Consider the following 11,214-nt stretch of genomic DNA (forward strand, 5'->3'; position numbering starts at 1 on the left):
TGAACGTTTGCTTGAGTGTGTCGTAGGATTCCGTGGGCGTCCGCCAGAGCTCCGACACCACAATGAGGTTGTACAGCATTGTCGACTCAAAACCGTCCGACTCGTCCTGCGTGTTGCCCCTAGACAGTAAAATATAAGATGCCCTGTCGCATAGCACAAATGGTACTTACATGTTTTGAACTTGAGTGGCAAAGTTGGCGATCGCAAGAATGTCGGCTTGATTGCAGCGGTTGAAACGGTAGACAAGCGCCTATGGTGGAGAATGAATATAACCGAATTGGATAGATAGATAGATAGATAGATAGATAGATAGATAGATAGATATATAGATAGATAGATAGATAGATAGATAGATAGATAGATAGATAGATAGATAGATATATAGATAGATAGATAGATAGATAGATAGATAGATAGATAGATAGATAATATATAGATAGATACCGGAATGAGAGCACGGAGACTCTGGCTTTGCAGGAGGTCGGAGAAGAGCGACCGAAGCACGGCCGACGGTGTGCTGGATGACGACGAGAGTGCCATTGCACACTTGGAGCTCTTGGGGTTCCGGTCCATCGTCGAGTACATTGTCACCATGGTCGTGCGCAGGTCTACAACGATTTCGTTTAGTATTTGTACAGAGCCAATGATAGAAATGACAAAATTGTACCCAGCGTCGGAAACTTGCTGCTGCAATACGTATCCGTTTTGCACAAATCGACAAACGTTTGCGCTAAAACAGACGAGTCAATCACCCATTCGTCAAATTCAGCGATAGAAATACCTGCTTCGTCGACTTCCTTGTCCCAGTCGTTAAAGACCGTGAGCTTGTTCTCCTTGCTGCCCGAGTTGGCGACGATCCCGTCGAGGATGTAGCCCTTGATGTTGGCATTTTCGAGCTGCATTAAGCGCTCGACAAGGTACGTGCCGTAGCTCACACCATACACAAACGTGTTGGCGTTCTCGGTCGCTGAGATCAACGTCGATAAGTCCATAGCTGCCGATGTCGTCGAGAAGGACCGAAGCGCCTTGGCTAGAGGTATACATCAATGCCATCACTGGTCGTCAGAAGTGTCGAGACGTACTGTCGTTGGCGCCAATCTGAATGTTGATGTCCTTGATGCACGTCGAGAGTACGCTGTTGAGCACTTGGCCTTTGGTGGGACTGCCCGACGTCTCAATCTGGGACGCTGAGCACGTGAGTTTGTAGCTGCGACCCGTGCCTCGGTGGTCCATCGTATAGACGTCGACAGCGCCGTTGAGCATCGAGTAGAGCAGCGTCATGAGCGACTCCACTACAATCCCAGTTTAGTTAGTCACCACACAAAGATAGGACGACTAAACAAAGAGACGTACTCGCAACAGAGGACGCGCCAGGGCCGCCTTGAAGAAACCAGAGCGCCTTGGTAGACGACGTTCGCTTCGTCGCGCGCATGCGCTTGACAAAGACGGGAATCGAACCGGCGGTATTGCACGCACCTTCATAGCAGAGCGGGAGCGTAAACTCGGCACACTCGGTGGTCGCTGACGACGCACTGGTGCTTGCAAACGCAAGGCTCTGAATCGAAGTCGCATCGATGGGGCGGAGCACAGATCGGAGAACGTTGGTGTCGGCCGAGAAGGCCGACGTGCTAAAGGCTGGGAGGTCCGCGGTCACCGACGTGTCCGGGACGGGCGTTGCAAACGTCTTGGCGTTGCACGAGTACCAGCCGTTGATCTTGATGGGCTCGGCGGCGAGCGCAGTCGACGCAACGAAGGCAAGGAGCGTGATGCGGAGCATCGTGTCAATTGCAAAATGTGCTCGATTGAAGTGCGAGACTTGAGGACAGTAGTAACGTCGTCATGTGGTGACATTCATTTGCTACGTGGGTGACCTTTCTCAAATCAAAATGACGTTCTTGATTTCCTGGTTTTTGGCTTTCAGGATGCCACGCAGGTGCTGCGAACACGTTTCGATCGACTCGGAGAATTGTCTATCTAGAGTTAAAGTGATTACCGTCGTAGCGAGAGCATGGCGATCGTATAGGACGTTGTTGGTGGTGGTGCCGGAGTTATTCATGATGATTAGAGACACACCGGGCGGCGTATTTGGACCGGATATAACGGGGATGTAATGCTACTATCTCAACGTCCACGTCAAACGACGCGGGTTTTTGCGTAAAATGGACAGGATGGAGCGTCCCCATGTCCAACTCTATGCAAGTGGTTTTGAGTGGGTCGTTGTTGTCTTATAACGCTTGTGTTCAACCTGTGGAGAGGCTGGGACGCGGGTGGAGCTCTTGGTACCATTTTTAAAGTGCGATTGTGATTTTCTTTTGTGCATCAGGTACAATATTGTACGTACATGGCCTTGATACTACCGTTACGAGGTCAAAAATGTCTGCTATACACAGTGATTCCAACGCTCAGATACACTGTGTTGCCCCGTCAGTCAGTAGCGTGTCCGTGGTCGGCGAAGTGGTTGTATTTCTTGGAGTAGCGCCGTTATGGCGGGTTTCTTTCGTATCGTGAAGTTACGTGGACGATTAGGGTGTGCATAAAATGACCAATCGAATTTCGGAAACTTTGGGGAACTGTCTCGCGATAGTCATCAATGCCTTGCGACCTATATGCAACTTGAAGCTTGAGGTGCGTTACGCTGAGCTGGCCGCCAAAGTCTAACGTTTTTCATGGCAGGTTGACACCACGGCAGTGCAATGACACATGTTATGAGCGAGCAATTGTAGTACATCGTATCCATTCTCATCGATATATATACAACTCTCGAAAAGGTGCTGTGTCGTTGTGTTCTTGCTTGGCTCTCTGCTCGTGTACTAGTACCAGGTGCTTCAAGAATGCAATAGCGGGCCGGATACTCCGTTTAGAAGCTACTCCCAATGGAAGCCTCGCTACTGTAGCTATGCGCAGGGTATGCGCGTCGAGGTCTGCCTTGACGCAGCTTCAAAACTTTACCGCGTTGCTCCATCATTGGCGGGGTCAGTGTGACTCTTCAAGATCGCGTATCTTGAAAAATGCTGAATCTTTATCCGGATCCGGATCGAGTCTGCCAAAGGAAACTCTGGCAAAATTCATCGTCGACATATATTTGGTCTCACAGAATATCATTGTGTACAACAGTTACAAAAAGTGTAGTACATATTGTCGACACTACCAAAGCAGAGACGATGCTCTCAACACTCGAGCGTCTAGAAGCTCGGGATCGTAATGACCTTGCCGTTCTTGCGGCTGCACGTGTCCTGGTTGAGAATCGCGCTCGGGCATGCGATTTGGCTGCCGACGCCGCCCGTCTTGGTGTTGACGCTCCAGCACGTGCGCACTTCGGAGAGCACGCTGTTCTTGCAGACGAGCGACACCATGTTCTGGCCGTACGCCGTGCGGATCGCGCTCGCGGCCACGGATTTGCCGGCGTTGCCCGAAATCATGGTCGACGTCCCAATTTTCTTTTCCGTGGCGATCACCGCTTGGACATAGTCGAGCTGGCCGAGGCCGCTGCACGTTCCGTGCTTGGCCCACTCGTTCGAGATAAAGTCCGTGCCGTAGTTGGTCTTGACGTCGGGCCAGTACTGGTTGATGGCGTCCATACCAATCGCATCAATCGTGTCTTGCGAGAGCGCGCTGGATGGGTCGCAGTTGGACGGGTACGAGCCATCAGTGTTTTCGGGCCAGAGACCGTGGATCGTCAAGTGGTTGGTCATAAAGTCCGTCGGCTGGTCGCAGCCGGGGAAGTTGCCGGTCGAGCAGAAAGCTGGCTGCCACGTTTGCGCGAGGAGGTAGAAATCAAACGCGGCAGCGGCGTGGATCGAAGCAGCGAGGATGAGCGTCGCCTTCATGGTGGATCGAGTGTGGTGGTGGTCGCCTGGACAAATGAAATATGAGCCTTTGATCCTCGCCAAAAACAATACGAAAAACCAAGAAAACAAAAATCGAGCGACCGTCTGAGTCGATCGCCGATGCCGAACCAGCCAAAACGTTTTTCGTAGGCGAAGCACGGGTTATAAGCCAGTACGCAAGCTCTGATTGGCTTGCACGTTCGGGGAAGGGGTTGGGGGAAAGGCCGTTGAAGTATCCCAACCTTATGGAAGTCGCCAACTGTTCTGCCTACAATTAACACAAGCCCGGAATCAGACAAGTCGACTGCAACATCTGATATTGTCGGTCCGATAGCGCGGAGTCGAGGCGGCCCTGCTTTGCAGCAACGCAGCGAGCTCGTTGATGCCTGTGCCCCCACAAGGGTGGGACGCGTCTTGGCTTCCAAGCATGTCCCGGACGCCCCACAGGTACCAGTACCAGTACAAGAGTACTTCGCCTCCTTACATTCCACCCGTGATGGCGCGGTGCTGGGATTCCTTTGGTCGTGGGTTGCTGTTTGCGGGTGTCGAACCCACCCCGGTGGCTCGCTTGAGGCCTTGAATCTCTCAGATTCTCAGTCAACGACAAAACATCCTGTGCCAACCAGACTGGTGTGCGACTAGCAATTGCATTGGGTGGCAGTCGCTCGCTCCAAGGTACGCGTTCAGTATACATCTTGTCCTTTCTATGGCAAGGTCACTTTTGATGTGGATGCACCACCCAAGGGGCGGCTGCGTGTCCTACATTTGTGGGAGGCTTTGCGGGTTTGTCGTCATCTCGGGTTCTTCGAGGAACACAGCGGGGAATCTTGGCCGTGGAATCCGATGGAAAAGGCTATATGCAAAACTGTCTGCAAGGGAGGGTTGGAGCCTAAACAGGGGCTCTCCGAGTGTGGTGAGTGATGGCATGGAGGATATCGCATGCGAGGTGGCGCAACGAGCCAACTGCTCGTGCAGGCCAGCGCGATCATCGTCAACAAATGAAATCAGATCGTGTCGCATGCGTACTGCGTACACCGCCTGTTGCGCGTCCGAGATTCGGGGTCGAATCGCGATTCTTGACGGGTTCACTGCATGGCATTTCGGTTTCTCAATGTTATGACGCAATTCAACTGTGCGTGACAGAATCAGATTCGGGTGTCACAGTCGACGCCCCACAGCCGTGTCGCATCATGGTATCAGTGGCAAGACTTCAACGAACGACCAGTTGCGCTCTTCTTCCTTCGGTCACCGCGGGCGTGTTGGGACGGACGTCGCTTACGGCCGACGATATAGGCGTACGAAGTGGGCTGCAGTGCTGCTTGGGAGCTACCACACTCTCCGTACTGCAACACCGTAGTCCGCTCGACATGCCATTGAAAGAGCCAAGTTTGCACGAAGCACACGTAAACACGATACGCATGTACTTGTTATGCATGCCGCCATGTCCTGGTCGGCGCTCCATCGTCGACTTAGATGAAGAGATTCTTGGGCAAAATCATCGGGCGCAAATCGCACTCGCAGAGGAAGAGGAGTGGGAACTCGACGATCTGGCCCTTCACCTTCTTGAGCTCGTGCACCTCGGGGGGCACATGCTGCATCATCTCGCGGAGCTGCGGGTTGTGCCCGAGCAGGTCGTCTTCCGAGAAGGACATGACGCGCGCCGACGGCTGGCGAAAGATCGAGCGCAAGTCGCGGTCCGTCGTACTCGACTCTTGGCGGCCGAGGTGGAATTGCTTGCGCTCTTGGGCGGCCACGAGCACCCAGCGGCGGCGGCGCACGTAGCGGTACCAAAGCGACTCGGCCCGGGCCTTCCCCGGGTTGGTCAGAAACTTCTTGAATGTGAACGCATACTGCCAGCCGTTGCGGTCGCCAGCACCGAGCGTCTTGTCGACTTGCCACGACGACGGGTCGGGCTGAAAGTCCTCAAAGGGCGCACCGACCTCGTCCGACCACGACGCTACTTCGCCGCCGTGGAGGCCCGCGGGCTGCCACCCTTCCTTCCAGCCATACCTATGACCCTGCATGAGCGCCAGATGACGAAGCAGAGTATACCGTTGGTTTTCGTAGATGACAGTCACGTCTTCGTACAAGTGGTTTTCCGGTACGTTCATCTCGAAATACGAGCGGAACGAGTCGGTCGGGAAGCAGCGGAAGACGCGCTCGTAGATCTGCGTGTTGCCGTGCGCGACCGCCGTCAACGTCGCCCATGCCTCGTCGCTCACGGGGTCTGGCAGCTCGGTGCCGACGTGCTCTTCGTACAAGCGACGACGGAGCGAGTGGGCAAACTTGCCGACACAAAAGCACTTGCCATCAAAGACGCCCGTCTCGAGTTCGCTGTCGTGGAGCACGACCGCAATCTCCGAGTCGCGGTCGCCGCACATGCTGCGGTCGTTCAAGTTGGCCGAGCCTAATCACGATCACGTCATGTGACGTAGGCTTGTCAGCGTGACATACCCATGATCGTGACCTTGTCGTCGGCAATCATGAGCTTGCTGTGGATGTAGATCTGCTCCGTGACCGCATTCCCCGCGAGTACTTCGTGCTGCCGCAAACCAAAGAACGCAATGTACTTGTGCGGGTCGGGCATTTTCGCGCGCAAACGCTCGATGAGCGAGTTGCCGCCACGACAGATCGTCGTGTACTAGGCAGTACACATGTATGAAACATGGTCCAAGCACAAGAACCTTGAGGTACCTGCCAGTGCATGACGGCGCGGAGGCTGGACGAGTCTTTGGATGTCACGGCGCCTTCAAACGCCGGCATGAGCGGCAGCACGACGACGACGCGGAAGGTCTCCTTTTGCTCAAACGCGCGCAGAATGCGCTTGTAGAGCGCCTCGAGGATGCGGTTCGAGACGCTCATGTCGTTCTCAAAGCCCGAGACAAAGAATTGGTTCTACCACCAGGCAGTGTCAGCATGACAAACCAATCGAAGTGGACAGACCTCGATGTACAAAAAGTGCTGCGCCGCCGTAATCATCGCAATGTACGCGTTCTGGATACTGTGCTCGGTCTTGACACCGCCCGACCACGGACTCATGCTGCGCACGATCTGGCAGTGGCACGCGGCCGCATACGGCTCGGCCATCGGCATCCAGCGCGCGATCGTCCCGGTCTCGCAGTCTTCGAGGCTCGCCGAGCGCTGAAGGCCCTTGCTCGGCACGTGGACCTTGGGGAGGAGCGCCGGGCGGCGGTACTTGGGGCGGCGGCGGTTGAACATCGCAATGTACTTTTTCTGCAGAGTAAAGTTCCAGCGATGAATGAAATGACGCGCCACGTCCATGGCCGCTAGACCTTCGAGGCTACATAGATATCAGACAAGTTGTCGTTTTGATTCGGTTTGGACCGGCAGTGCACGTCGTGCCACGGCATGCGCGGCTGCGTTTGGCGGTCAACGAGGTCCGTATCGCCGTTGATGACGTCGGTAAAGTCCTTGAGACGCGGGTTCGAGTAGTCTTTCCCGACAAAAAGCGGGTTGCGCGTCGTGTCGGCGAGCGGGTGCGACGGGTTGTCATACCTAAGTAGGACAAGTTGACCACTCGAATACCAGGTCGGGCACTCGTACCGGCCGAGGCAAATGTCGAGACCGCCCACAAACGCGACTTGCTGGTCGATCACAACAATCTTCTCGTGGTGCGACCAGTACTGCGGCAGCAACACAAAGTCCGGGTGCCGGAGCACGTGGATACGCGGGTGGAGCTGGTGCAAATGGTCTTTCGTGAAGAGCGAGTCGTTCGGAAGAAACATCCGGTGCTCCTTGTACACAAGAATGTACACTTGCACGCCGCGCACCGCAATGTCCAGCAAGACGCTACCGATACTATCAGACAACATGTCCAAACCTCGCAACACGATACTTGTCGAGCTTGGTGAGCTCGTCGCCGCGCAGCATTGGGTAGTTGGGCGTGATCCACCAGCCCGAGATAAACACCTGCTTCTCTGCCAGACGGAGGTGCGTCACCATGTTGGCAAACGTCTCGGCGCCATCGACGAGGTGCCGCGCCATGCTCATCATGTCCGAACCTAAAAATAGAAATGCCGATCACGTCATCGCACGTTTCTGTCACGATGACATACCCACGGCCGGGCGCTCGGGCGCAAACGACGTGTAGCGGTGCGTGTCGTTGTCGGTAAACTCGCACGCGTTCATCGTGTCGACGAGGATCGTCTCAAGATGATGCCAATTCGGGTGACTCTTCATGTCGATCTCGAGGAGCGCGCCGGGCGTCACGACATGGAGGCCGTCGACCATCCAGTGCAAACCGTGCTTGAGGAGCGAGCTCTTGGTGACCGCGACGTGCGGCTGGAAGAGAATGACTTCGCGCGGCTCCGTGTCGTTTAAATCGTCAAAGAACGCAACGCACGTGGGCTTGACGACCATCCAGCGCTTGTGGCGGAGGAGGTACTGGTAGCAAATTGCGATAAAGTAGATGCCGGGCAGCACCGAGAAGAGGGACGCGATGACGACGTACTCGTCATCGAGCATGACGACCGACCCGGCGTGCGTAAAGTGCACGCAGAGCTTGAACGAGAGAATCGGGATCGCGACGCAAAAGAAGAGCACGAGGAGGATCTCAGCGACGCGAATCAAGTTGTCCTTGGTGAAGTGGAACCCCACAAAACTCGACCGGCCGTGGAGCGTGCCCTTGCGCGACGGTACGTAGCGCATCTTGACCCAGCCTTCAATGATGCTGTGGCCGTACCTATATGCGATACCAACTTGAGACCCATAGAGAAAACGACGTGGCGTACTCGGCGCTGAAGCGCAGCGCGCCGAGCTCGAGAAACTCGAGCATCTTGTCGTGGTTGCGCACGCTGTCGTGGGCGAGGAGCGACGTCAGGTACCGCTCGAGGATCGGGATCGACGACGCGCCCATGGTCACGCTGCGGTAGCCCAGCAAGCGCGACGGAAAGGTAAAGATTTGCGAGAACCGGAGCACGCGCTGGAGCGTCAGATGCAATCGCAGCATGCGATGCGTGGTCGTGCGGATGCGCCACACGAGGCCGTCGACGCGCAGCTAGATCACACGCGCTTGAGTCGACAGGTACCGAAGAGCGCCTACCTCGATCGTGTAGAGGTTGAATTCGTAGAACCACTGCTTGACGCGGTCGACTTGGACGACGTGGACGGTCGGCGCCTTCTCGAGGCGCGTCGCCGCCGTCTTGGCGTTGGCGACCAGCGTAAGCGGGTCGGGCGTGGCATCGTACGTCGTCGCGCCGGTCATTGGGTCCAGTGGCAGAGTCTCCATCCTGGCTTCTCCGTCCGGGACGGAATTCGCAGTCAAGAGTGGCGAGTGCATGGCGTCCGGCGACTGCGACCAACCTGCCGCCTTTCGACGACGCACTTAAGCGAGACGTTTCGTATTTTTACTTGGCAAAGCGCACTTTACCGGAACCTGAGTGGCGACAGACGGACTTAGAGGTGCAACACGAAGATGATAGGCGGGATGTACTTGTTAAGCGAATTTCGCGGGAAACTGGCGCTGGCGGTTGTTGCCAGGGTTGCGGCGGAGAATGCCACCATTGCGTGTATAAACCTTTTTCTATAATTGACTTGCTTCTTCGGTATGGTATAACAGCATGGGAGTCGGCTCGGCGAAGGCTCGTACGACGTCGTCGCAGGGGCAAGGCTCGATCGCATGCAGTCAGTCGAACTCTACTACAGACTTCACTTCTACTACGGTATGGTGCATACTCAGTACCAGTGTGAGTGGACCAGGACATATCGGGGACTGTGTTTGGACGGCCATGTCGACAATGCAGCGCAAATATATATGAGGTCTTGGTGTTGACGTTGCCTAGAATGTGCATGCACACAGCATGTGAAGTTGTTGGTGTTGTGCAGTTAGATGTCGGCAATGGTACGCGAACCGGTTCATCGTTCACTCCTCTCAAAGGCTGAGCACGGAAGCAATCAAGAAGCTACAGTCGTTGGTGCGGCGGCGACTGGGCATGGTCCAAGCGCAGGGTTATTTTCGTACCTGGGGACTTCTGCAGACAAAGCACTTGCCAACAAACGTCCCGATAGAGTTCTCGCAGGCAACACACAACAGCGAAATGTACGTCGCTCACGACGATCTTGGCGCTCATATGTGCAGCGTTGTCGAGCTGCGTAGCAAGAAAAACCCGCCCAACCACGTACAGTCAGTGTACCAACTCCAATGGCCAAACACTTGGCCACAACGCCTGCGACAGCCGCGCAGTTGCCCCTTTCAGCAAACGTCAAACAACTTGATGTCCCTTCTTTCCTTCTGAGCAACGCACAAACCGTGTCGATGGCGGCCCGTAGCAATCAGAAAACGACCCGACCAGTTGCTGGTTGCAACGAAAGACTACCGCGTTCCCAAGAGCACACGGTGCTGATGGAGACATTCTGCGCTCTTGTGAGCGTCAGAGATCTAAGGCACGGGCGCTTCAAAGCTGCTGCGAGGCTCTGAGCAATACTGTCGCTTGCTGAACTTGCCGCCTATGTCCCTGAAAAGATCACCATATGCTTGTGTTTAAAACAAATCACGTGTCCGAGCATACAATTCCAATGATATCGAACACATGTATGATACAGCTGGCATCCAATTGGTCCACCAAAAGCGTTTGGCAGTCTGATTGGTTCTTTTCAGCGAATCACATCCTCGCTTTGGATCCAAGCCCGATCGGGAGGCGAACACCAGACGTGATGGGCTCCAACGATGGAAGACCACAAGACTTTAGAAGCAACATATATTCACATTCCACTTGGCACAGTACATGGCAGGTGGCATCAGCACACACGGCGCATCATAAGCGCTCTACTGCAACGGCGCAATCTCAAACGAATCCAGCGGCGTCGTCGTGTCGTCGTCGCTGAACCAGAGCACTTGCATCTTCTCACGCGTCGCAATCAGGCGTGACGCACCGTAGACGTCACCTTCGGCAAACGCCGACCAATCGGGAATCGAATCGATGCGGCTGCCGGCATGGCCGCGCCCACCCGCACCCGTCGTCACGTACACGACGCCGTTCCGGTCGACCTTGTTCTTCAAAACGGGCTTGGAGCGCTCGTAGCCGTGGGCATGGCCCGCAAAGACCACGTTGACCTTGTACTGAGCGTACACATCTTCCAACTTGGCCTGGAGGCCGCAGTGGGGCTCCGACTTGGCGCGCGTGTAGTCGCCGCCCCAGCACGACTCGACGTCTTCAGTCTCAAACCGTGTCGAGCCACAAATGCACTGGTGGTCCTCGTACGTGTTGTAGAACGGATTGTGCTTGACGACAATCACATACGGCGTCTTCTTTCGGTCGACTTGACCCAAGTCGCTTTGGAACCACTCGAGCTGGAGGTCGCGTTCGCGACGCCAGTTGGTGCCGCCCGTCTTGTGCGTCGACCCGACATAGTCGTCGAGAAACACCAC

At 55.3% G+C, this 11,214-nt stretch overlaps 4 protein-coding genes across 4 annotated transcripts in view; all 4 read right to left on the minus strand.

The window, feature by feature from the left end:
* Window positions 1-1,781, minus strand: part of SDRG_03946 (hypothetical protein) — a 3,873-nt gene extending 2,092 nt beyond the window's left edge. The window contains exons 1-6 of the mRNA XM_008609595.1: window positions 1,354-1,781; window positions 1,083-1,292; window positions 782-1,030; window positions 668-730; window positions 445-608; window positions 171-250 (exon numbers count right to left, since the gene is read on the minus strand). Coding sequence (XP_008607817.1) covers window positions 171-250; window positions 445-608; window positions 668-730; window positions 782-1,030; window positions 1,083-1,292; window positions 1,354-1,777 — 1,190 coding nt within the window. The 5' untranslated portion in view covers window positions 1,778-1,781. The remainder of the gene's footprint in view (window positions 1-170; window positions 251-444; window positions 609-667; window positions 731-781; window positions 1,031-1,082; window positions 1,293-1,353) is intronic.
* A 1,273-nt stretch (window positions 1,782-3,054) lies between these two features.
* Window positions 3,055-3,937, minus strand: SDRG_03947 (ribonuclease T2 family protein). Its single transcript, XM_008609596.1, has one exon. It carries the CDS (start codon window positions 3,825-3,827, stop codon window positions 3,183-3,185), a length of 645 nt encoding a protein of 214 aa, XP_008607818.1. The 5' UTR covers window positions 3,828-3,937; the 3' UTR covers window positions 3,055-3,182.
* Window positions 3,938-5,183: 1,246 nt separating this feature from the next.
* On the minus strand, window positions 5,184-9,167 carry SDRG_03948 (hypothetical protein). Its single transcript, XM_008609597.1, has 11 exons — window positions 8,890-9,167; window positions 8,579-8,844; window positions 7,904-8,529; window positions 7,684-7,849; window positions 7,392-7,637; window positions 7,173-7,343; window positions 6,771-7,128; window positions 6,522-6,722; window positions 6,282-6,468; window positions 5,880-6,234; window positions 5,184-5,837 (listed from the first exon to the last, which is right to left on the minus strand). Exons 1-11 carry the CDS (start codon window positions 9,124-9,126, stop codon window positions 5,297-5,299), a joined length of 3,354 nt encoding a protein of 1,117 aa, XP_008607819.1. The 5' UTR covers window positions 9,127-9,167; the 3' UTR covers window positions 5,184-5,296.
* Window positions 9,168-10,611: 1,444 nt separating this feature from the next.
* The window catches only part of SDRG_03949 (hypothetical protein), a gene marked incomplete at both ends in the record, with an annotated part of 828 nt that continues 225 nt past the window's right edge, over window positions 10,612-11,214 (minus strand). The window contains one exon of the mRNA XM_008609598.1: window positions 10,612-11,175. Coding sequence (XP_008607820.1) covers window positions 10,612-11,175 — 564 coding nt within the window. The remainder of the gene's footprint in view (window positions 11,176-11,214) is intronic.

Source organism: Saprolegnia diclina (assembly GCF_000281045.1).
Source record: "Saprolegnia diclina VS20 unplaced genomic scaffold supercont1.9, whole genome shotgun sequence".
NCBI classification, from domain to species: Eukaryota; Oomycota; class Saprolegniomycetes; order Saprolegniales; family Saprolegniaceae; genus Saprolegnia; species Saprolegnia diclina.